We start from the raw sequence: 23474 nt of genomic DNA on the forward strand, positions 1-23474 counted from the left end.
TTCTGCACAATTATTCCGCCTTCCCAAGGCATTGAATGGACTTGAGGGAACAAGGGAAAGGGAAGAATGCATGATAGTGGTAAAAGGTAAAGGACCATTAAGTCCAGTCGAGTCCGACTCTAGGGTTGTGGCGCTCATCTAGCGTTACTGGCCAAGGAGTTACTGGTACAGCTTCCGGGTCATGTGGCCAGCATGACTAAGCCACTTCTGGCAAACCAGAGCAGCATACGTAAACACACCATTTACCTTCCCGCTGGAGCGGTAGGCCTACCTATTTATCTACTTGCACTTTGACCTGCTTTCGAACTGCTAGGTTGGCAGGACAGGGACCGAGCAACGGGAGCTCACCCTGTCACGGTGATTTGAACCTCCAACCTTCTGATCATAGCTGTCAACTTTACCTTTTTTACGGGAAATTCCCTTATTCCAGCGCCGTTTCCCATTGCAAAAAAAGGGAAAGTTGACAGCTATGGCCGTTTCCCAATGCAAAAAAAAGGAAGGTTGACAGCTCTGCTTCTGATCAGCAAGCCCTTGGCTGTGGTTTAACCCACAGCGCCACCCGCGTCCCTTATGATAGTGGTAGAGGGGTGCTTATTTCTGTTCTGCTGCCCTGTAGCTTTGGGAAGAACTCGTCAGGCTTCCTCAGCCTCTCTCAGCAAGCAGGTCCCCCTAGGAGGCTGAACGCCACTTCGGCACTGTGTATAGGATGGCGGGGACAACCGCCATCTTGCTTGAGGGCGGCAGTGACCTAAAGCGTTTAGAAGTCATGCGGCGAGGTGGCCATTTTGGGTGAGGGCAAGTCGCCGACCAATCAGCGGAAAGGAAAGGAAAAGCGCGGAGGGGGCGTGCGCTGTGACTCGACTTCCTGCGTGTGCTTCGCGCTTTGCACCGGGGATGCGGTCCGGACACCGCTCTTAGAAGAGAAGCCGCTTCCCTGCCGCTCTCATGCTGCGCCCCGACGTCTGCCTCTTGCTGCTTCCGCTTCTCTTCCTCCTGGCGCCGGGGCCCGCCGAGGGGGAGGCGGAGGCGGCGGCCGAGAGGCTGAGCCCCTACTTCGGCACCAAGTCCCGCTACGAGGAGCTGCACCCGGAGCTCCTGCGGGACCCGCTGTCGCTCGGGCCGCCGCAGCCGGGCTTCCCGCTGCCTCCGGCTTCCTGCGCCCCGCTGCAGCTCGGCGCCGTCTTCCGCCACGGCACCCGCTTCCCGACGCGCAAGCAGATCCAGAAGCTGGGCCGCCTCCACGGACTCGTCCAGGGAAACGCCGGGAAATGCAACGCCAGCGCCGCCTCCCGCCTGGCGCGCTGGACCATGTGGCTCCGGCCGGACATGGACGGCAAGCTGGCCCCTCGGGGGCGCCGCGACATGGAGATGCTGGCCAGGCGCCTCGCCGGCCGCTTCCCCAGCCTCCTGGCCCGGAACCGACGCTTCGCCTTCGTTAGCAGCTCCAAGCACCGGTGCCTGGACAGCGCCGCCGCCTTCCGCGAAGGGCTTCGGCAGGCGGTCGGCGGCCAGCGGCAGGGCACGTCCCAAAAGCATGGTGAGAGTAACCCCGCATAAATCCCACTCCCAGCAAGCCGCCCATTCTCTGCTTTTTCTGCTTAGCTAGGATTTATGTTAGTGGGGGCGGGACACCCTCCTGTCATCGTCCTCTGTTTGGCTCCGTCCAGCAGTTTCCGAATGAAATGTCTCAATAGCAGGGTTTTTTAAAATCACTTTCTTATGACCCATAAAGTGATTCTACAATTTCTACTTTCAGTTAAGTATTTTTATTTATTTACCGGTACTTGATAGCCCATGATAGCTGATGGTACTATGGGGTGTGGGTGCAGAGGTCAGGACCATTTAAAGACCCCGAGGTGGCAATAATGTACCCCACTTACTATTTTTGTTTATTATTATTATTATTTGCATGTATTAGGCACTTTAGGCAAAGAAAAAGCATAAAAATGAAATGCACCGCGTGAAAGCAGTTTGAATTCAGTATGACAAGGTTGTCAGTAGAGAAGCCTAGGTTTGCAATATGAAACACACAACCCAAGCAGATACAGGTACATTAAAACCAAGAGGAAAGGAATTAAATTAAAACATACCCCATCCACTTCTAAAAGGCCGCACAGATAGTTAAAGGCCTAGTTATAGAGGAAAGGTTTTGCCTTGCAATGCCAGGATGGCATCTAAATATATATAATAATGGCACCATGCAATCCTTTCTGGAGAAAGCATTCTGTAAGTTGGGAGGCACTGTAGAAAAGGCACCTTCTTGTGTTGCCACCCTCTGGTCCTCTCATGGAAAAGTCCTGAAATGTTGATTGCAGGGTCTGAGTCAGTTCAAATGGGGAGAAGCAGCCCTGAAGGTATTGCAGTTTTGAACCATTTAAGACTTTATAGGTCAAAACCTGCAATTTGAATTGGGCCGGAATCTAATTGGCAGCCAGTGCAGTCGGGCCAGGATTGGTGTTATATGTTCAAGTGGTCTTGCCCTGATGAGCAACCTGGCTGCCAAATGTGAGCCCCACAGAAGTTAGGTTATCCCTGTCCCTGGGCCACGTGCTGAAGCTGATGGAAAACACTTTGTGCCACCGAGGCCACCTGAGCCTCAAGCGACAGCAAAGGAACCAGAAATACCCCCAAGTTGCATACCTGTTTCATCAGAGGGAGTGTGTAACCCCATCAAAAGCAGGCAACCTCCCATCCATCGGTTCTAGGGAACTACACACTAACAGTGCCTCGTTCTTATCTGGATTGAGGTTCAGTTTATTGTCTCTCGCCGAGTCCATTACCGAGGAAAGACATCAATCCAGCACATCCACTACCATACCCTGCATGTGTAAATGTGAAGCAGAGCTGTGTGCCATCAGCATATTGCTGACAACAAAATGCCAGATAACACCACTCGGCAGTTTCATGTAAAGGGCCATTCCATTGTCACGGGTGGGACACTTTGACCATGTTTTTTGGTATTCACACATGTGTAACAATGTAAATATACATAAAAACTAACAACCAAAATTTAAACTATGTTCTTAATAAGATACTGAACATTTTACTAATGTTTTATTATTTTTATGGATATTTTTGACAATTTTATTAAATGTTAAAAGTGTTGTCACGGGTGGGACAAAAAAAGGACATGGAGCTTGAGATAAGTTTGATTTATGGAAAAACTCTGTGAGTTGGGAGGTGACTCAATGATAAACTCAGCATATCTGTTTAAATCAATGTTTATTGGTTACAACTATGCAATCAGGAATTAAGTTTAAGAAATTTAACGATACAAAATTAAGGAAAAAATGCTGTCACGGGTGGGACACTTTTAATTTGAACACTTCTGTGAAGACTACGTGGGTGGACTTTTGAAAAGAAGGTCCATAAAATAAACTTCTTTTGTCTTTAGCTTTTAAAAAAATGGTTAGACTGCACGTTTGGAATCTTCCTCACCAAAGTCCAGTGCTCATCTAGCATTCTTATCAGGCTCATTTTTCACGGAATGGCCCTAAACAGCACGGTGAATAAAATCGAACTCTGAGGAGCTCCACGTTGAAGGCTCCATGGGGCTGTATAGCACTCCCTAAGCATCATGCACTGGAAATGACCGTCCAAATAGGACTGGAACCATTTCAAAGCAACATCACCCACCTAACTTGGGCAGCTGCTCCAGAAGGATTTCATGATTGATGGTATTGAAAGCTGCTGAGAGGTTGAGGAGAATTAACAGGGGCACATTTCCCCTGTCTCTCTCCTCTTTCTGTGCCAAAACTGGGTCTAAACCCTGATTGAACTTAGGGGGTTGGATAATTATTTAAGATGCCCCAGTCCCAGCCCTTTTCTCTTGATAAGGGTTGCTTTTGGCCCCCTCCATGTGTGGTACTGGTCCCTCTCCTAAAAAAAGACCTGGCCAGAACTTTCAAATCATAGTTAATATGCTTATCTAATATTATTCCGGCTCACTGCACAGCTAACTTTTAATACCAGCCTTTTGTGGTGGTTGTTTAACACTCACAAAATGTATGAAGGCAGCCTTTGGACCACTAGTAAGGAAAACTGCACCACTGAAAACTTTTTCTGAAGAGATTATTACAGCAGCAAGCAGGTGTAGCAGAGCATGATCAAGAGCTGTACTCACAGGAAAACAACAATTATCTGACACAACAATTGACAGCATCCAGACTCTGCCTATCTTGGAAGAGCTAGATTCCTCTCCCTCCCTTGGCAAGCTAAGGAATGCCATCAACTCTCAGGCATGTGGTAAAGCCCCAGGACAGGACAGAATCCCAACAGAAGTGCTGAAAGCCGGCCTCAGTTTTCTCCCTCATAACACACCTCCACAGCCTTCTCTTGCAGTGTTGAAAACAAGGATCCATGCCACAAGACATGTATCACCACAGTGTCAGGAGCGGATGCCAGGAATATATCACACAGAGTAAGTGAAGTTAACAAGGTCTGCTCAGGAGTGCCTGGCCTAATCATGATCACCGTTCAAGGTGGAGGTCAGTTCAACCTGACACGTCTCCACACCAAGACAAAAGTGTGGCAGGTTCTTATCTGCGAAATGTTGTTTGAAGATGATGCAGCCTTGACAGCACACTCTTAAGGAAGCTCTGAAAAGACTCGTCAACAGTTTTGTCCAAGCTCGCATGGAGTTTGGCCTCACCACCACCCTGATGAAGATCAACATCTTGGGTCAAGATGTTACCAGCACTCCAGCATCAGCATTGAGGTGGTAGACAATTTTGTCTACCTGGGCTCCACCATAACCAACCTTTCCATCGATGCTGAGCTGGACAAGCGCATTGGCAAGGCAGCTACGGCAATGGTTTCCCTATTCAAAGGGGTATGGGAGAATGTGATGCTAACAACCAATGCCAAGGTGAAGCTCTTATCGGGCTTGTGTGTTAAGCAGGCTGCTTTATGGAAGTAAGTTCATGGGTAACATACCCACCAGGAGCGATGCCTCAATGCCTTCCATATGCGTTGCATCAGGTAGATTTTGGACACAGTCTCAAATAAAGGTGTGTTCTCCCAAGCCCACATCCCCAGCATGTTTGTAGTTCTGTCTCAGTGACATCCCTGCTGGCTTGGTCATGTACACAGAATGGAAGATGGCAGGATCCCCAACAGGGAGCTGTCACTAGACCTGTTGGCAGACCAAGTCTGCATTAACAAAGATGGCTGCCAACATGACACAAAGGCTGGCAACATCAGTCCCGTTGTATGGGAATCCCTTGCAGATTATTGGAGTGCCTGGAGAAAGACAGACAGGTTTACAGGTGCCTGGAGAAAGACAGACAGACAGCAGTGACCAGAGGAGGAATAACCACTCGGAGGAGCACAGAGAGAAGAAACGCCATAGTACACCTGCATCAGCACAGCCAGAATCCTTCATCTGCGCCAGCTGCAATAAAACATGACTCTCCCTTATTGGTCTCTACAGCCACAGCAGACTCTGTATCTCTCCCAACGGTTCAACTTTATCCTCGAAGGCACACTCCTACATTGGCTCCTGAGACTGATAGAAACCGGCAACAATTATGATCAGGACCATATGTTCTTTTTCCTTGTGTTCATAATAGCAAGCATTTCAATTTTATTTTTTCATAAAATGCCTTATAGATTCTGTTTATTCTTCCAGAACAGAACTGGCAAATTATGAATTGTTTCCTAACTTTCCTTAAATGTTTTTATTCATCCTTAAATTGGCATTCCCCCCTCACCTATCTACATTTATCAATATCTATTTGCCATGCTAAGTAAGTTAATGGAAACTGCAAGTTCAGAACTTGCAGTAGCTTAGAATATCAGAAGCCGTGGATAAAGAGGGTCAGCATGTCTGTGTCCTGTTTTATGAGCTTCCCGGAAGCAACTGTTGTATGGAACAGTAGGCTGAATTGGATGGATTTTGGTCTAGTTCAGCATCTGGTTGAAGAAGTAAAGCCAGATTTTTTATTGATCTTTTGCTTACTCAAGCTGTTTTTCTAAAAGCCATAGTTTCCCATTTTACTTTTTGGGGATATTTAATAAATCACAGAATTCCTGCATATTACACGTGGCTGCTATCCCACAGAACCTTTTGATTGAATCTTATTCCACAACAGGAATTAAGCCGAAGTGTCTATAACTATCATTCTCTAACCTTGATCCTCAAAAGTTAGCCTCACTCTCCCCCCCTGTACCCTGGTTAGGTTGGATTTTCAAAAACGTTTGTGCGTGCATTTGCTTTTGTTATTGTATGAAATGATACTTACTGTAGCACTTACTACTAATAATACATGGCAGATACGCTTGCATAGGAACTCGCATGATACTCAGTATAGATTGGAAATGTTGGCATTTAAGACATTGCAGATATGAAATATATTGCAGTATATTTAGACATACAAGTTTTAGTAATATTAAGGAAATTTAAAATGAATAGATAAAGTGAAAATATTTTATTTAAGTCACTTCAATGATTAAGCGATACACTAATCGTATTAAATAAACAAATAGCATAAGACACGCTGTTGGTAACTGGATAGTACTGTGTTTGCCAGCAGTTAAAATTAATCTTGAACCAAAGGCTCCTTGGGCCATATTCAGCATTTGGGCCATTTTTTCCTCGCTCACAATAAAAACAGTGCATACTGAGAACTGCAACCAACAGATTGAAAAACCAATGTAATTGATGTCAGAGTAAGTTAAATTTACATGAGATTTTCATATTAATTGTTTCACAGAAGATAGGCATGTTGAAACACATGAAACAGTCTGAGGTAGTGTATTCTGTTTATATGTAGGAACTAGGGGAGAGGAAGATCAGTCTCAGATTTTTGTGCTGGGCTTCAGGAAGGGGCACTCAGATTGCTAATGAGCTGTAGCACAAAGTTGGGAGATAAGGAATAATGGATGTTCTAAAGGGCACTGAGCAAAATCACTTCCTTAAGTTCCAAGTACCCAGAAGTAGTTACTGGGAAGATAATCATAATTTTATGAACTAGGAAAAATGCAGAGCTCGGTATTTGGAAATCATAAAATAAGAGTGGCCCAGGATCGTTCAGATGGTTGATTTTAGTGGGACCCTGAATAGTGTCAGGCAAACCATTGCCTGTGATGACTTTATAGTCCCTTGTTTCTAGAATCAAGCCCACGGTATTCTTTCCGCAAACCATTCGTCCAGTTTACATTTAGCAAGGTTTTATGTTGATAGAGGATTTCACAGAACCCTTGGTTTCAGAACCCTTTTGAGAAATTCTGTGCAAAATGCTTTAAAAAAGCATATGCCCCCTGTAGTTTACTTGAAGCAACTACCTTTAACTCAGTGTTTGACAGAAGATTATTTAGTTTTAAGAGTGTGTATGTTGCAACATGCTTGCTTTTGCGAATTTATATTCCATTTTAAAGCAACTTATGACATTTATTAACATTTTAACCTTTCGTTTTCAGCCACGACGACAGAAGGAATTGAAACCAACGACAAGCTTATGAGGTTTTTTGATCTGTGTGAAAGATTTGTTAAATATATAGAAGACAATGATACGGCTATGCATGAGCTGGATGCCTTCAAGGAAGGTCCTGAGATGAAGGAAGTAGTGGGGAAAATTGCAAATACCTTGTGTCTACCAGTGAATGACTTAAACGCAGGTAATGTTCTTTTATCAGCTTCCTACCTGTTCTCAGTTATTATGAAGAGCAGATAAGCAGTAAACATAAACATCTCTTGAAAAAGCATTAAAGGTTAACTTCTGTTGAACCTGACTGGAGGACATAAAATATTTACCTTTTTTTTTCAGTGCCTTGTTTTCATTTTCATCACTCTTAGGGACTGGTTCACATAAGTTAAAAGTTGGTGTTCACATATTCCAAAGTATCTCAGTTGCATGCATTATATGACTCTCACAAGTGCCGAGATGCACACTTGTGCCACGCAGAGCGAAAACTGAAGCCTAGTTCATGTTTCCGTGGTAGCCTGGAGAGAGCAGTCGTGCTCCATTGAGACACACTCTTAGAAGTATTGAAGATGCTTGGGAAAATTTGTACGATGAAGTGCGGAATGCAGAAAGGAATTGGCCTATCAACACTTGCATGCGGTTTTCAGGTAATGGTGCACACATGCCTATTTCACTGCTACAGTGCTTTTTTTTTAACATCCACTACCAGCAAGCTCTGTAGCTAGTAACTAACAATATCCATGTCATGAGCCATTATCAACATTGTCTTTTAATAAGCTTTATTTTGGTGTGTGGCACAAGCTACTGGCGTCGGCACCCTTTCAAGAACCACTGTAGGAAGAGCAAACAACTAAAACTATCTACCACAAGAGCTGCAACTTCTCCAAAATTGTGCCTAGAAGAAATGTACAACTAGTTCTCTGTGCCCAGCAGATATCTACCCAGAACTGACTTCTGCCAGAGTTGTTTAAAGAACAGCTGGTGGTGAAACATAGAGGAAGGATGTTTGTGGGTGGTTTTCTTCGTAAGTCTGTTTCTCCTGGGTACATGCAGATGTTTGGGGCTACCTAAAGGAATGCTTTGGCTTGTGGTCAAACACTTAAGAAGCATGAGAAACCAACTATCATGTACAAGTTCTTTGTGGCAACCTTTTCCCCCTTCCTAGGCCACAGGCTAACTTCATTAGATTTTACCAAGAAGAAAGTATTTTCTTGAGAAAAGAGAGGTCCTCATCCTGCTGTTGTTGTACAAACTTTATGGATCCAGATGGTGATAGTGCTTTTTTCAGGGGGGGATGCAGGGGTACACATACCCCTAAACATTTTGTGAATCTAAGTTTGGCCTCATTGAGGGGCAGTATTTCAATATGAGTAGGAAAATGAGAGTACCCCTAAACATATTTTTAGAAGAAAAGCACTGGTGGTAGATATTCCATATAACTTTGTGAATCCAGATGGTGTTAGGTATTCTAGTCTGCACTAAAAACCTACATACACTCAGTTTAGTGGGACACAGATGAACAGTGAAATGGGCATCTGGATGTACATTTGCATTATAGATCTCCTTTTACTGAATCAGGCAGTATTATTTCATTCTACAGTATTTTATCCTTCCTATCAACCATTTAAAATACAACAGAGCATCACTAAGCACCAATCAAACACAAAGGGTGGGGGGAGAGAGACATACTTTTATCGGATGAACATAGGTAGTATCATTATTACTACTCCCCAGAGCCACTGCAAACAACTGTATCCTGGTTTTCTTTGTGTTAGATAAAGGCAGGTGCATCAATTCAAGTTTTCTAGCAGCATAAAAAGTCCTTTCTGTCTCACTCTTGAATTCATTAGGCAAGGAATTTTGAGCCATAACTGGTGGAGGAGGAGCTCTAAGATATGCAGATGTAAATGCAGTTAAGAAGGTCAATGTCATATGATATAGTATTGACACTTCCGTAACTCCAACTTCTGAAACATCTCTCTCCTGTTACGGAGTGTAACTAAGCATTATCCTGTTACTAAATGTGCATAGATGCAGTTTTGACAGTTTCATTTGTCACTTGCCTTTTCTACAGATTGGGTTCTGGTGTCCTTTTTCACTTGACCATCTGAACTAACTAAAGAATATTGAGTTTCCTGTAGTGTACATGCAACAATGATTTCTAGTTAATCATAAACCTGCTAAGAGTGATTGAAACAAGAGCAGGTAGTAAGATGTTGTCTGAGTGTATTCACTTATAGCAGGCATGTCCAACAGGTAGATCGTGATCTACCGGTAGATCACTGGACATCTGTGGTAGATCACTGGTAGATCAGTGGCTCCCCCCCAAAGAAGCTAAAAAACTTTGGCAGCCCTAAAAAAATCTCAACTTCTTTGCCCTGCACCCCTAAAATGACCTGAACCATCAACAACTTTTATGTGAACCCCAAAAAACAGGGCTATCCTTCCTAAAAAAAGCTCAACAACTATGACCTGAACCCCCCAAAAGGGGATAGATCACTGCCAGTTTTTAACTCTGTGAATAGATCTCAGTCCCTTGGAAGTTGGCCACCCCTGACTTATAGGATGCATGTTGGGGGTTTTGCAGAATATATGATTATGATTCAGTGGTAGAAAGGTTACCATGTTAAGTTTCATCTAACAGCCTTAAAAACGAGGCTTATATTTATACAGTTAAATTTTAATTACAGTTTTAATTAAGTTGAGTTTTTGAACAAGTTTGTGAATATTTTCAGAAGTACATGCATGCAGAAAACACTCCAAGCACTGATGTGTTCTTGCTCATACGAATCTAATCAAATAATTTCATTGCAAATATTTAATACCCACCATGTATTCTGTGTTTGTATCATATGTTAAAAACATGCTTGAAGTACATAAAAATCCCACATTCACTAGCTCATTTCTTTTTGCTTACAGTTTGTTGTGTATTATATGTATTGATTCCAGGGATGCAGAAGACTACGGATAAACCAGTGGACCCATTTGTGGAATTGCAAGCATAGTTCTTTCATGTCACCCCTCTGTTTGTGCCAGGGATAGAGGAATTTCTTGCCTACAGGCTAAATCTAGCTCCTGGTGCCTTTGGATCCATTCTGTCTCATCCCTCCTCGCCCCTCCTTGACACAGTAATAAGACTAGAAAAAAGCTTCTGTTGTAGCCAATGGAAGCTTTTATTCATAGACTAATTGATGTACGGAGGATAGGAGTTCAGGAGCGAGAGAGAATCATGACCTTGCCCACACTTGCTATCCATTTCCCAAGATGTTATCCCTGAGGAAATGTGACTCTCAGCATACAAAAGGTTCCCTAGCCTTGTTCTATACGCAGGACTTGGTTCCAAGATTGTATCTCTTTTTATTGCATACCTTCATAGCAGTTTTATAAAGGGGTGTTTCGTTCCCCACTGACATGGTCCTTGTGTGTTTCCCTTTCTGCGTAAACATTTCATTGATGGCTTGTGGCATCCTTCCTGACGCACTGTTGGTGTGTTGCTAATTGTTGCTTTTCTTTACAACAGATTTGGTTCAGGTGGCATTTTTCACTTGCTCATTTGAGCTGGCCATAAAAAACATTAGCTCCCCCTGGTGTTCGCTCTTCAGTGAAGAAGATGCCAAGGTAGGTACTGTGTACACGTCTGCAACCCCCTTAACTAAAGAAGTGGAGAATTGAATGTTGCGGTGTATTGTGAAAAAAAACTATTATTCGGTCTCACAGAATTGTATAGGACATAGCGGGTAGTATTCAACCAAGTTTTTACTCAAGAGTAGAGCCACTGAAATTAATCAGCATTACTCAGCTAAGTCCATTAATTTCAGTGGTCTACCATGAGGAAAACCTGGTTGAATTCTACCCATGTGCTGAAATCTGGCACTCACTTAACATGATTTAATTTGACCAAAACAGCCTACTGCGGCAGGACAAGTGATAGCACAACTGGTACTACCACTACCACGGTTTGGTTTTGGGGAGTGTCATTTAACATTCCTGCTCTCGTTAGATACCCTCTCCTATTCTGCCCAACTTTCCAGCTTGTCACCCTGAGCATGTAGACGCCTTGGGTAACAGATGCATATATATATAGGCTATTTTCAGTCTCTTTCTAAGGAACACTAAATTCCTAAAAGTAGCATCTGCTTTTAACAAGGCTTTTAACCAATGTCTTTAGCATTAGCTGCACCTATTGACTTCGCTCCTGTCCAGTAAAACAATCCTTTGCCTACCTTTTCACTCATATTCCTATTAAATTGTAGACTTCAGTGCTCAGTCCCGTTTGCTGTTCCTGGCTTGCCCCTGGGAGGCAGCAACTGCAGTGTTATAAAGACAGGTCTCTGCCAAAGCATTTTGCTCCTGATTGCAATGGTGGTGGGGAGGGAAGAGGAAAGAACCCTTTGCCTGAGGTGGAAAATGGGTTATCTATATTGATGGGTTAGGTACCAATAGCTATATGAAAGTTTGTGTGCATTGGAATGGCCTGCCTGCAATTTACTAAAATATCTTGTTGCGTGTAAAATAATCCTTCTTTGTAACAACTTTTAAATGTGTATGATACTAGGTACTTGAATATCTGAACGATCTGAAGCAGTACTGGAAGAGAGCTTATGGGTATCCTATCAACAGCCGCTCCAGCTGCATTCTTATGCAGGATATCTTCAAACATTTGGACCAGGCTGTTACAGAGAGTAAAAGGTAAAAAGGTGGTGGTGGGAAAACACATACTCTGTTTCATGATTCTATTCTGGGTGCCACTAAAATGGTTCCACCTTCTTGAATGTGCCACAGCTGCTATTTGTGGAATGATCAATATATGTAAGCATTTTTTTATGTTTTAAAAGACCAAAATGTGTGTGTGTGGCACAGAGCTTTCCAAACTTTTCATGTTGGTGACACACTTTTTAGACATGCATCATTTCGTGACACAGTAATTCAGTTTTACTAGCTAACCAGAGGTTAAACTAACTCCTTTCCAGCCCCGGGAGCATTCACACGACACACCCACACACTGCAACTAACACACTAACATGGCACGACACGCAATTTGAAAAGCTCTGGTGTAGCAGGTGGTGGAAGAAGGGGACAGGGAATGTGGCACTGGGTTGGGGAACCTTTTTCAGCTCAAGGGTTGCATTCCCTTCTGGGCTATGTTCCAGAGAAAAAGTAGGCAGAGCAACAAGTTTGAATGTTAACTTTCTACAGTAGGCTAGTTTTTCTACACACACACCCCTCTTCCTACAGCCAGGCAAGCCCAAAGCATCGTAGTTCAAGGACACATTCTACCTAGCCAAAAGCACTTGAGGCCACAGAGCAGGGAAAGTGGCCTAGGGAGGAGGGGGTGGCCTGGAAAGAGTCCTGAAAGTCAGATACAGATGCTTACAAAACAAGAGGGTGATTTATTGAAATAAGTGTCTTCTACATTTAAATTTGACTGAACCGCTATGGTCACAGTTAGGTGTATGCACAGGTATTTTATTTGTCTTGCAGCCCACTTAAGACTGATTTCCCACTTCAGTTTCAATCTGCGGCAAAACCTCCCTTCAGTTTGTTTCTGGATGCCTGGATATCAAATACATGACTATAACTTTTTATATTCTAATATGAGTGGAGAACATACGGTGCCCATTCTTTAGTGAGCATTTGTTTTGATTTGTTTGCAGAAAGCTATATGACTTCCCCCAAAAAATTATCCCAGTTTTTAGGGCACTTCCCTGTCACTTTCCTTACTGCAAGAAGTCATTAAAAAAATAAAAAATAAAATGGATTTGTTGCACCAGAGCACTTTAAATTATGCAGACCTAAATATCCATAAGCTATTGAATCCCTCCTGAAAAATAGTGGCAGTCTGTAGGCAGCAACAGAAGGCAGCAGGAGATCCCAGTTATGAATTGCCAGCGTCATGTCTAGATTTGCTATAATTAGGAGCTCTGTGAAACAGTGCTGTTCCTTTTCCTAACAGTTGATGGCAGTATAAACAGAAGATGTTAATCTAAATTTTGAATAGGTTTCTGTTAACTAAGCTTAGTAAACTAAAGTACCTAATTGCCTCTTTCACCTACCAACTTTTTCTGAATACTGATCATTGTTTATCCTACCAAGGGAGCAGAGGGCAACTGTTGCCTTCCATGGAGGGTGAGTTGAGACACAGGGAGACAAAGTGACTTGCCGTATGTGACGCCTAGAATCAAGTAGATAAGTTTAACTTCCAGCCACTAATCCCCAATTGAAGCTGCAGCTAGATGAGATAACGTATGCAGAGCTAATGTAAAATAAGCATTCTCATACCTCCTTCAAAATAGCAAGCCATTTTTTTTTAATCTATAATTTTTCTATTAAAATGTGCTCTGTAGTGGTTAAGAGTGGTAGACTCGTAATCTGGTGAACCGTGTTCACGTCTCCACTCCTCCACATGCAGCTGCTGGGTGACCTTGGGCTAGTCACACTTCTTTGAGGTCTCTCAGCCCCACTCACCTCACAGAGTGTTTGTTGTGGGGGAGGAAGGGAAAGGAGAATGTTAGCCGCTTTGAGACTCCTTCGGGTAGTGATAAAGTGGGATGTCAAATCCAAACTCCTCCTCTTCTTCTTCTTCTCTTAGTACGGAATAGTAGAGTATTTAATCAGCGTTACTTGTACCAAGAGGCAAACAGTTCTTTCCCACAACATGAAATAATGTTTAAAAAACATTGTGAAATCATCTGAAGTCTTAAAGTCTATTATAATTTGGGGTTGAACTTAATTTTCTTCCATGTGAAGGTAACATTTTGAGAAGTACCCATCTCTAGATATGTCCTATTCCACAATTCCGTTCAGTATCTCTCATATATATATATATATATATATATATATATATATATATGGCAAACCTAGACTGCAATCCTAAGTATGCATGTTTCCAAAACAAATCCCATGGATTTGGGATTCTCCATCTTGAATCTTTGTATAGTTTTATGAACAAGGTTCTTGTTTGCTATCCCCCCTTTAGAATTTTAATTTGTATGTGTTATGTTTATTATAAGGTTAACACCTGCCTTAATCAATAGAGTGAACATGTGCAAAGGAAAGCACTGCCTCTGTGCTTTTTAACTGAGGAAGGAATTTCAGCAGGTGCAGCCTATCCTATGCATGGATAAGAGACACTTCGCCTGCTTAAATCTGTTTCTACACAACTTTTAAACATTCAGAAGTTCAATTGAGTTATTCAGCATTGTGATTCCTTAATACCTTATGACCAAGGGTTTACAGTGGTACCTCTGGTTAAGTACTTAATTCGTTCTGGAGGTCCGTTCTTAACCTGAAACTGTTCTTAACCTGAAGCACCACTTTAGCTAATGGGGCCTCCCGCTGCCGCTGCGCCGCAGGAGCACAATTTGTGTTCTTATCCTGAAGCAAAGTTATTAACCTGAAGCGTTATTTCTGGGTTAGCGGGGTATGTAACCTGAAGCGTATGTAACCCGAGGTACCACTGTATTTGAATCAGTGGAGGTGTGTGTGTGTGTGTGTGTGTGTGTGAGAGAGAGAGAGAGAGAGAGAGAGAGAGAGAGAGAGAGAGAGAAAGGAAGGAAGGAAGGAAGGAAGGAAGGAAGGAAGGAAGGAAGGTTCTCTTCAGTGACTGGGAGGGATCATTATCTGACATCAGAAGACAGCCTTATTATTGACCATATGAGATATGCATCTGTGTGTATTAATCTTTGTGTGTTTAGGGATTGGCTTTGTTTGGAATGGCTTTATGGAATGCTTAATTATATAACCTTGTAAAGATTTTAAAGAGCTCTAAACAGGTTAGGGGAGAAATTGACTTGTCCCAACCGCAGTGACTTTTAAAACTTCATCCTGTGGTTGAAAAACAGCTTCTCTCATTTGATTCCTATTGGAAGTTAAGACTCCACTTGGTGGACCGTAGCCACAGCCTCAGCTTCTGAACACGCAGACTGAACATTTCAAAGCCCTTTGAAGTGAATGGTTGCGCTTCTGTTGTGGATTCCGTTTATTTTTACAAAGGCACGGCCATGTTTTTAGTCCTCTTGCGTGCTATAGATATTGAAGAAAACTTAGAAGGAGCAATGGCAGTCCTCATAGTTAGAATCATGGAACTGCAGAGTTGGAAGGGATCCCGAGGTTCATCTAGTCCAACTATACCTGCAAACCCAATGACTTTTGTGACGCTGGCAGCTGGTGTTCGAATAGAGATAATGCTTTACATTCTCTTCCTTACTGAGAACAGTACACAGATAAGAGCTGTTTGGTTGTCATCGGGCCAACAGGTGGTAAGGCAGCATTAGGGTTGGTTTGAGAATTTAGTGTTGAGCTGTGAGTGCCGAGTTCCGTCACCGTTGCCTTATAAGCTTGTTGCCAATTTCTGCCTATTTTTTGTCTTCCTGCATAGTACTGCTTTACAAGCATAACTGAACGCAGTAAGGCATGTGTATGAGTAAGACCACGCACAGGCTTACACTCTCAGATACTTTTCAGAAGGGCAGGGAGAAGCAAAGCAAGAACTGAAGACACTACCACTATAGTCAGGCATTCAGATGGCTGGAATTGAGTTTTACAGTGAGCTTTCTTCTTCATTGCAGCTTAGAAATGAGAGGGTAGCTTCCAGTTATAATATCATTTCAAAATGCATTTGGTAGTCAAAGAAGGAGTAACAGGAGTCCTTTAACTATGATTGAAGTTGAGATTATGTTCTCTGGTTATGGGTATATACACCTTCCTTCTTCTGAGTCATGCCATCGGTCCATCTTCGAGAGCAGTGTTCCTCAACCTTTGGTTCCCAGATGATGTTGGACCATGACAATATCCCTGACCACTAGCTAACTGGATAGATGGGAGTTGTAATCCAGCATCTGGGGATCCAAGGTTGAAGAATGCTGCTCTAGAGCGTGGGTGGGGAATCTTTTCCAGGGGCCATATTGAAAGCTCCCACCTCCTCTCATGGGCCATCGTGACAGGTAGATGGGGCCCAGTGGGAACTCCAATCCCTGCAGGCTTGCTGATTTGCACTGACAGCAAGCATTGCTTTGTCAAGGAACAATAGAGAGTGCTCTATAAGGCTCCTAATTGTTGGCAAACACGTCTCTACCTGCTCCGCACTTAACATCGCAGATAATATCAGGTGTCGGGCTGGTTGGTGTGGCTTGAGGAAAATGGCCTCATAGACCAAACTGGGCCTGACTAGACTTGTAGGCCGGAGGTTACCCATCTCTGCTGTAGAGTCTAGACAGGGACTGGTGGCATTTGAAGTCCCAAAACATCTGGAGCAGGCTTCCTCAAACTCGGCCCTCCAGATGTTTTGAGACTACAATTTCCATCATCCCTGACCACTGGTCCTGCTAGCTAAGGATCATGGGAGTTGTAGGCCAAACATCTGGAGGGCCGAGTTTGAGGGAGCCTGATCAGGAGAGTGCCAGATTGAGCAAGACCGATCCAGCCCTGTATTATGTATTGTGACTTGCAGTAGCTCACCCAATAGCGAAGGATAGGTTTTAGGGTTTCTGAACACATCTTGACAGCTTGGTGGCGAAGTACTCTGTTTGCTGAATTGACTTTGGGATACCCACTTCTGATTTTTTGAAACAGAAATAAAACTTTAAAATGCCAGCATGTAAAGTCAGATTTGATTGTTTTCCGATATCTCTTTACTGAATAGGTTTGTACGTTACTCCCAAACTCATATTACACAAGCTAGAGAATTTTAGATACAGCGGACTATCTCATTAGGTATTAAACTCCTGAGTTCATGCTTGAGAGAAACGCCTTCTTTCTAAACCAGTCAGACACTGCCTTCATTTGGGCGAGGCTTTTAAGCTGGCAGCCTACAGACGAAAATGCCAAACATCACCTTTTGCCTAAAGTAAAAGAACAAAGATCTGTTTGCTGTGATAGTTTACTAAACAAAAAGCAATTTGTGCTGTTCTTTCAGGTGTCAGATGTTGGCAGAAACATTTCTGCTCCCAGAATTTTGATACTGATTTCTGATCAGTGTTCAAAAATGTGTGGTAGCACATTGGTACAGGCTTCATTTATTTGAGTTTTATGTTGGAGTTACCTAGCTTATTCGCTTTATTAGGCTATGCATCAGAGAAACCTGAATGTAAGAAGCATGTAAGAAGCACTAGCCACATGGCAAAGGACTACGGGAAGCAGTGGCTTTGGTAAAGGAGGCATCTCATGAAACAGCTAAAATGTTCATCCTGACCAAAGACTAAATTCACTCGTGTTGGTTTTCTTAATAAAATAAAGAAAAGAACGAAGGAAATTTGGTATTTGTTGCTTGCATTGGGTCAGTAATTGTGGGAAAGGGGATATTGTCTACCTTCATTTCCTTATGTCAAAACAGTTTTTAGTCTGACTTCTTGGGCTTGCTAAATCACAGTATGGTGATTTTAAAAAAATAAAAGGTGGAAAATTTCTTCTGTACTACCCTACCATAAGCACAAAATATGTATGAATTCTTGGAGAAATGGGTAATCCATCTTATTTCCTTAAAGCTTGTGACCAGTTATAAAGAACTGAGGATATAACATAACTTATGCAGTACTTTATTATGTCAAAGTGTCATTTTTAAACTTCAGAAACAGGATACTTCAAAGCATTCTTCTAAATGGGACGGGTCAAACAAGTAGTTGCATTTTATTTCCTTTTTGATGTTACAGGTTAACTTAAAATACCAAGAACTTTCCACTCTTAAATTAAAAACTGTATTTTAGCTTTGGCTTGTTGCTCGGCCTTCGTATGCTTGTCATAGCTGCTGCTAATAATTCTAAGACTTGAAAGTTTTTACATTTAATTGTGATGAAAACCTGAATTTGTGAACTGGGCTTTGTTTATTCCATTCACAAAACACAACATATGTAAAGCATGGTGTTCCCTAATGCAAATTATAGTTACACCTGTATGTTCCTTTGTATAGATTATGTTACCAGCTTCTAAAGGTAGGGACAGCGTAATGTGATAAGTATCTTATCAAGCTTATTACCGAGAAGCTTGGTTTAGCTGGAATTCTAAATATATTTATTCATTTCTTAAAATGTATACACCGCTTGATGGGGACACACACCTCAAAGCAGTTTACAAAAAGATAAAACAATAAAACAGGGGAAAATACACAACCTTACTTCAAAGCATACAAAGAATAAAAATACTGGTGTTGACTTTCTGCTTTACTATAATGTGAGCACATGGAATCATGAGTAACGTGGTCATGGGATCTCTGACCTTTACATTTTCTAAAAAATATATTAACAATAAATAGTAGTGATTAACAGTTTTGGGGAGAAGAAACTAGACAGCTGCTTTTGCGTTACTTTTTATATTGCATCATCACCGTGGTACATTAGAGTTACATAAGCAGCATAGATGCTGTAGAAACTTAAAATCTGAAATGAAACAGGCATTTGGTCAGTTGACTGTCAAGGTGGAGGAGTGGAGATCATGGGCAGAGATAAAATGAGAAATGGGAGTCAAAGTATAGGTTGAGCAGGGGCAGAGAGAGCTGTTGAAGGCCAGGCTTTCTATTGACTGTAGAAGATCATGAGAAGCCAGGGAAGGAAACAAATAATGTGGTCAGATCAGTGAGAAATGAGAATAATTTTGGTTTTGGTTTCTCGATAGACGGGAGAGGACTAAGATGTGAAAGAGGAAAAGGCCAGAGGGCTTACATGAACCAGAGTTGTAGCCACAAGGACAGAGAGGAACAGTTGGCTTTTTAGTATGTTGTACTGGGAGAAAGGTCCATAACATGGCCTTCTAAACAGGTGGGTAGCAGTGGAGAGAAACTAATCCAAGATAAACTGTGACACTGTGCCTGGACGATAGGATGAATGAAGCAGTCGCCATTTGTGTACAAAAAAATCACTACAGTGAGTGCTTCTTATGCATCATCCATAGATGAGTTGCGAGTTGCACATTATCTGCTTTGCCATTCATTCTCTTTAGAGAATTGCTCTCTTCCACTGCACCCCAATAACCACATGATCTCAGCTGTAACTGCAGGCCATCTCTAAACAGGAATGAGATTGAACTTTGTAATCTTCTAATTCTTTATTATTATTATTATTATTATTATTATTATTATTATTATTTATTTAAATGATTTCTTGACCAAGTGTTTTTTAGCAGTCAAATGCCATTCTACGGTTCAGACCACCAAAAGTAAAACAACTCTTTTACAGTAGCATAGTTTGCTAATTCTTGTAACTATACAGTAGTTGTGCCGCACTGCATGGGACTCAGCTACATTAGTCAAAAAACAGTGTTTTGAATACATTATAAACATGCAACACCAGATGGAGTAGGAGAGTAAAAAAAAATAATCTGCAATTTTCCATAGCGTTTCTTTTCCTTTTGTTAGAATGATTTAATTTCTGACTTATTTATAGCGTGGTTTTTTCCCTATGTGTAGATCCACCCTTAGATTCATCTGACTAACCATATTTTGCTTGGCTTTTAAACTTTCTAGTTCGAAGCCTATTTCCTCTCCCGTGATCCTCCAGTTTGGACATGCAGAAACCCTTCAACCTCTCCTTGCTCTCATGGGCTACTTCAAAGACGAAGAGCCTCTTAAAGCTAACAACTACCACAGGCAGATGCATCGGAAATTTCGTAGTGGCCGCATCGTCCCTTATGCCGCAAACCTGTTATTTGTGCTTTATCACTGTGATCAAGCCACAACTCCAGAGGAAGAGTACAAGATCCAGATACTGCTCAACGAGAAGCTGCTGCAATTTCCACACACGGGAGAAACAGTTGCTTTGTACAATGACCTGAAAAACCACTATAATGAAGCCCTTCAAAATTGTCACTTTTCCGAAGTGTGCAACATGCCAAAAAATACTACTGAAGGTGGTCTGTATGTAAAGGGGACAAAGTAGAGGAAGAGTTTTTGTGTGTGGAAGTGTTTGATAAAATGTAGCTCTTTTGCTTTTGCTACTTTTTAGGAAGATGTACCATTACGCTTTAAAAAAACAACAACTTCATAAACTTGTTTCTGAAATTCAAAAACAAAATTACAAAAAAGAAAGATACAGGACATCTCAAAACATTCAAACAAACTTCTGAAGCTGTTTCTGGAGAAGAGCTGCCTTTTTTAGGATCAAGAATGATCTAGGTGTAACCACATGGCATTTGGAATGTAATTTACTTCATAGCTATGCCAGTTATTCAATGTGAATAGTTTGGAAGTTACTGTGGCTCTCAATTGCTGCTTCACTGGAATATTCACTTGTGAATACAGCCTCTTATGTACAAACATCTCCTATGTACAAACATCTCATATAAGATTCCAGGTGGGTTTCATGGTTATGTTTTACAAAAATAATTGGTTTTTGCCAAGTATTTTGGAGACCTGGCATAAAGGGTTGCATCTGGTTAAGTTATACTCAAAATAGTCCATTGAAATAATGGACTTTACTAATTACCAATTTTAATGGGTCTGCTCTGAATATGACCTAATTGTGCACAACCCCAAAATTGTAAAGCAGTAGGAGAATACCGGTGCTGCTTAATATCTTTTCATAATTCAGTCTTTTTTGTGTTTTGTTTTGGTAGCTTTTGTCCAGCAATAATGTGGTTCTGTGGCTGCAAAAAGAGGGGTGGTACGTTTGCCATTTGGGCAGATGCCTATCTGTGATGGACATTCAGGTATTCTATAATAATAACATTGAAGAGAAGGGGGTCACTGCTTTGAGTTCAGCATCAAAAAGAACAAAATTACTCAACTAGGGAGACCACAGTCGTACCTTGGAAGTGAGTCCGTTCGACTTCAAAACCTTTGGAAACCAAAGCACGGCTTCTGATTGGCTGCAGGAAGCTCCTGCAGCCAATCAGAAGCCCCATCGCACATTCGGCTTCCAAAAATAGTTTGAAAACTGGCATTCGGGAGCCAAACCGTTTGAGAACCCAGCTGTTCGGAAACCAAGGTACGACTGTAGTGCACAGTGCACATTTTAAAGAGGAAATCCATGATGCTTTAATATGGCTTCCCCCTTTAAATCCATTCTTGTGTGTGGTTTCCATATGTAAACTGTAAAGAGACTGCTTTTCCCAACTAAATATATTCAATCATGCATTGAAGCAGGAATTCGGTTTTTCATAATTGAAAATAGTATTATCACCTCAGTCTTGGCTTTTTTGGTCTGTTTCTCGATAGCTTTATTATTATTATTATTATTATTCCTGTGAACATTCCTTGAAACTGGAGTGTGTGTTTTTTTAGTGGAACACTATCTTGGATACAGTATTGCTAAACACTTTGAAGGTTTTTTTTGGTTTTTTACCAAGAGTTGCTGCTAAAAAAAACCATGCTTTTAAGAAAAATAATAAAGAACAAATACCCGTAAAAGAGACTACATCATGGTTATACAGTGTGCAGTGTATCTGTGTGTTAAATTGCTGGTCTATAACGTGAGGTGCCATACAGCACCATTTTGAAGGGAGCTCTTTCTAAAGAGAAGGTTTTACTGACAATTTTGGGAGGTGGGGTGGGGAGGGGAGGTTCTTAGTGGGAGGTGTCAGGTGAACAAACCTGTAAGGATAGGTCTGTTGACACTGAAGTCCCGTCTATCCAATTCCACAGGATAAATGAAATATAGCATATCACATGATAAAGCTGTTTTCATACTGGATGAATATAAGTATTTGTGAGCAGTGTGGTTGCTAAGGGTGTGTGCTTACAGTGTAGCCTGTTGCATGCCTGTAATTCAGTTTACGGTTTGAAACTGCTCCTGCATATCATATAATGGTTTGGTTGCTGTATAACAAAGGAGGGGAAACTTCACGACAGTACGAGCTGTTTAAACACCTCAAATGTTGTCAGATAGCTAAATCACGCCATTCCAAAAAAAGAAAAAAAATTAAAGAAAAAATTAAAAAGTAAATCTTGGACTGATTTGTCTCATTTGTTAAATGTAGGATAGATGTTTTGGCTTAAGGCACAATATGCACCATACAGACCTAAAATGTGGGGAGTGGTCATTTCAAGTGGAAGAAGAGCAAACGAGAGAGGCTAGTGAACCTTTCTCAGCCAACTGCTTCTCCCCCCCCCCCCCAGGCTGGGCTTGGAGACTGGAAATAAGCTCAGTTTCGGGAAGGTGTTGTGGTGACAGGGTTGGGAAAGGGTTTAGCATCATCTCCCCTTGCAACCTCTGCCAATGGGGCCTCCTGCTGCCGCCGCACAATTTCTGTTCTCATCCTGAAGCCAAGTTCTTAACCCGAGGTACTATTTCTAGGTTAGCAGAGTCTGTAACCTGAAGCGTCTGTAACCCGAGGTACCACTGTATATACCTATATGTGCACACACACATATACACACACAATTTTATACCTGTTCAGCAACCCATGTCCTAAGATAAGAATCAACAGAAAGTGATGAGTCATTAAAGAAAGTGATGAGTCCTAGAACAGGGCTATGTAGATAAAAGGTGGATTAATGAAGAGATGCAAAAAAATACATGCAATTCCTAATGAATCACTCTACCAACTAGAGGCATCATGCAGCTTTCCTTTCTACTTGTGGCAGGGCATGGAGATGGAAGAACTATTTATTTCATTACTTTAATAACTAGGGTGAAAGAATGGCACCCCTTTCTGTATGTTAAATAAAACAATTTAATTATCGTTTTACACTTTCAGGTTGGCAGTCAACCTAAACTACCTCACAGGGTCATTTTGTGGGGATTATATGAGGAAAGGGGGGGACTATTTATGCTACCTTACGCTCCTAGGAGAATAAAGCTGGAGTATATAAGCAATAGGGACATGGGTGGCACTATGGTATAAACCACTGAGCCTAGGGCTTGCCATTCGGAAGGTTGGCAGTTCGAATCCCTGCGACGGGGTGAGCTCCCATTGCTCGGTCCCAACTCCTGCCAACCTAGCAGTTTGAAAGCACGTCAAAGTGCAAGTAGATAAATAGGTACCGCTCCGGCGGGAAGGTAAACGGTGTTTCCGTGCACTGCTCTGGTTTCGCCAGAAGCGGCTTAGTCATGCTGCCCACATGACCCGGAAAAACTGCCTACGGACAAATGTCAGCTCCCTTGGTCAGTAAAGCGAGATGAGCGC

At 42.1% G+C, this 23474-nt stretch overlaps 1 protein-coding gene across 1 annotated transcript; it reads left to right on the plus strand.

Annotated features, from left to right (window-relative positions):
• Positions 1–915: 915 nt before the first annotated feature.
• On the plus strand, positions 916–20487 carry MINPP1 (multiple inositol-polyphosphate phosphatase 1). The gene is made up of 5 exons (XM_033149180.1): positions 916–1537; positions 7420–7617; positions 10945–11042; positions 11980–12113; positions 19876–20487. Exons 1-5 carry the CDS (start codon positions 946–948, stop codon positions 20285–20287), a joined length of 1434 nt encoding a protein of 477 aa, XP_033005071.1. The 5' UTR covers positions 916–945; the 3' UTR covers positions 20288–20487.
• Positions 20488–23474: the final 2987 nt, after the last annotated feature.

Source organism: Lacerta agilis, chromosome 5 (assembly GCF_009819535.1).
Source record: "Lacerta agilis isolate rLacAgi1 chromosome 5, rLacAgi1.pri, whole genome shotgun sequence".
Classification (NCBI taxonomy): domain Eukaryota; kingdom Metazoa; phylum Chordata; class Lepidosauria; order Squamata; family Lacertidae; genus Lacerta; species Lacerta agilis.

Bases quoted from the DNA above. Each gene is read 5' to 3' on its own strand.
- MINPP1 (XM_033149180.1), top strand. From the start codon at position 946: ATGCTGCGCCCCGACGTCTGCCTCTTGCTGCTTCCGCTTCTCTTCCTC. The intron at 1,538-7,419 runs GTGAGAGTAACC...TTTCGTTTTCAG, and splicing joins GGGCACGTCCCAAAAGCATG to CCACGACGACAGAAGGAATT. The intron at 11,043-11,979 runs GTAGGTACTGTG...GTATGATACTAG, and splicing joins TCAGTGAAGAAGATGCCAAG to GTACTTGAATATCTGAACGA.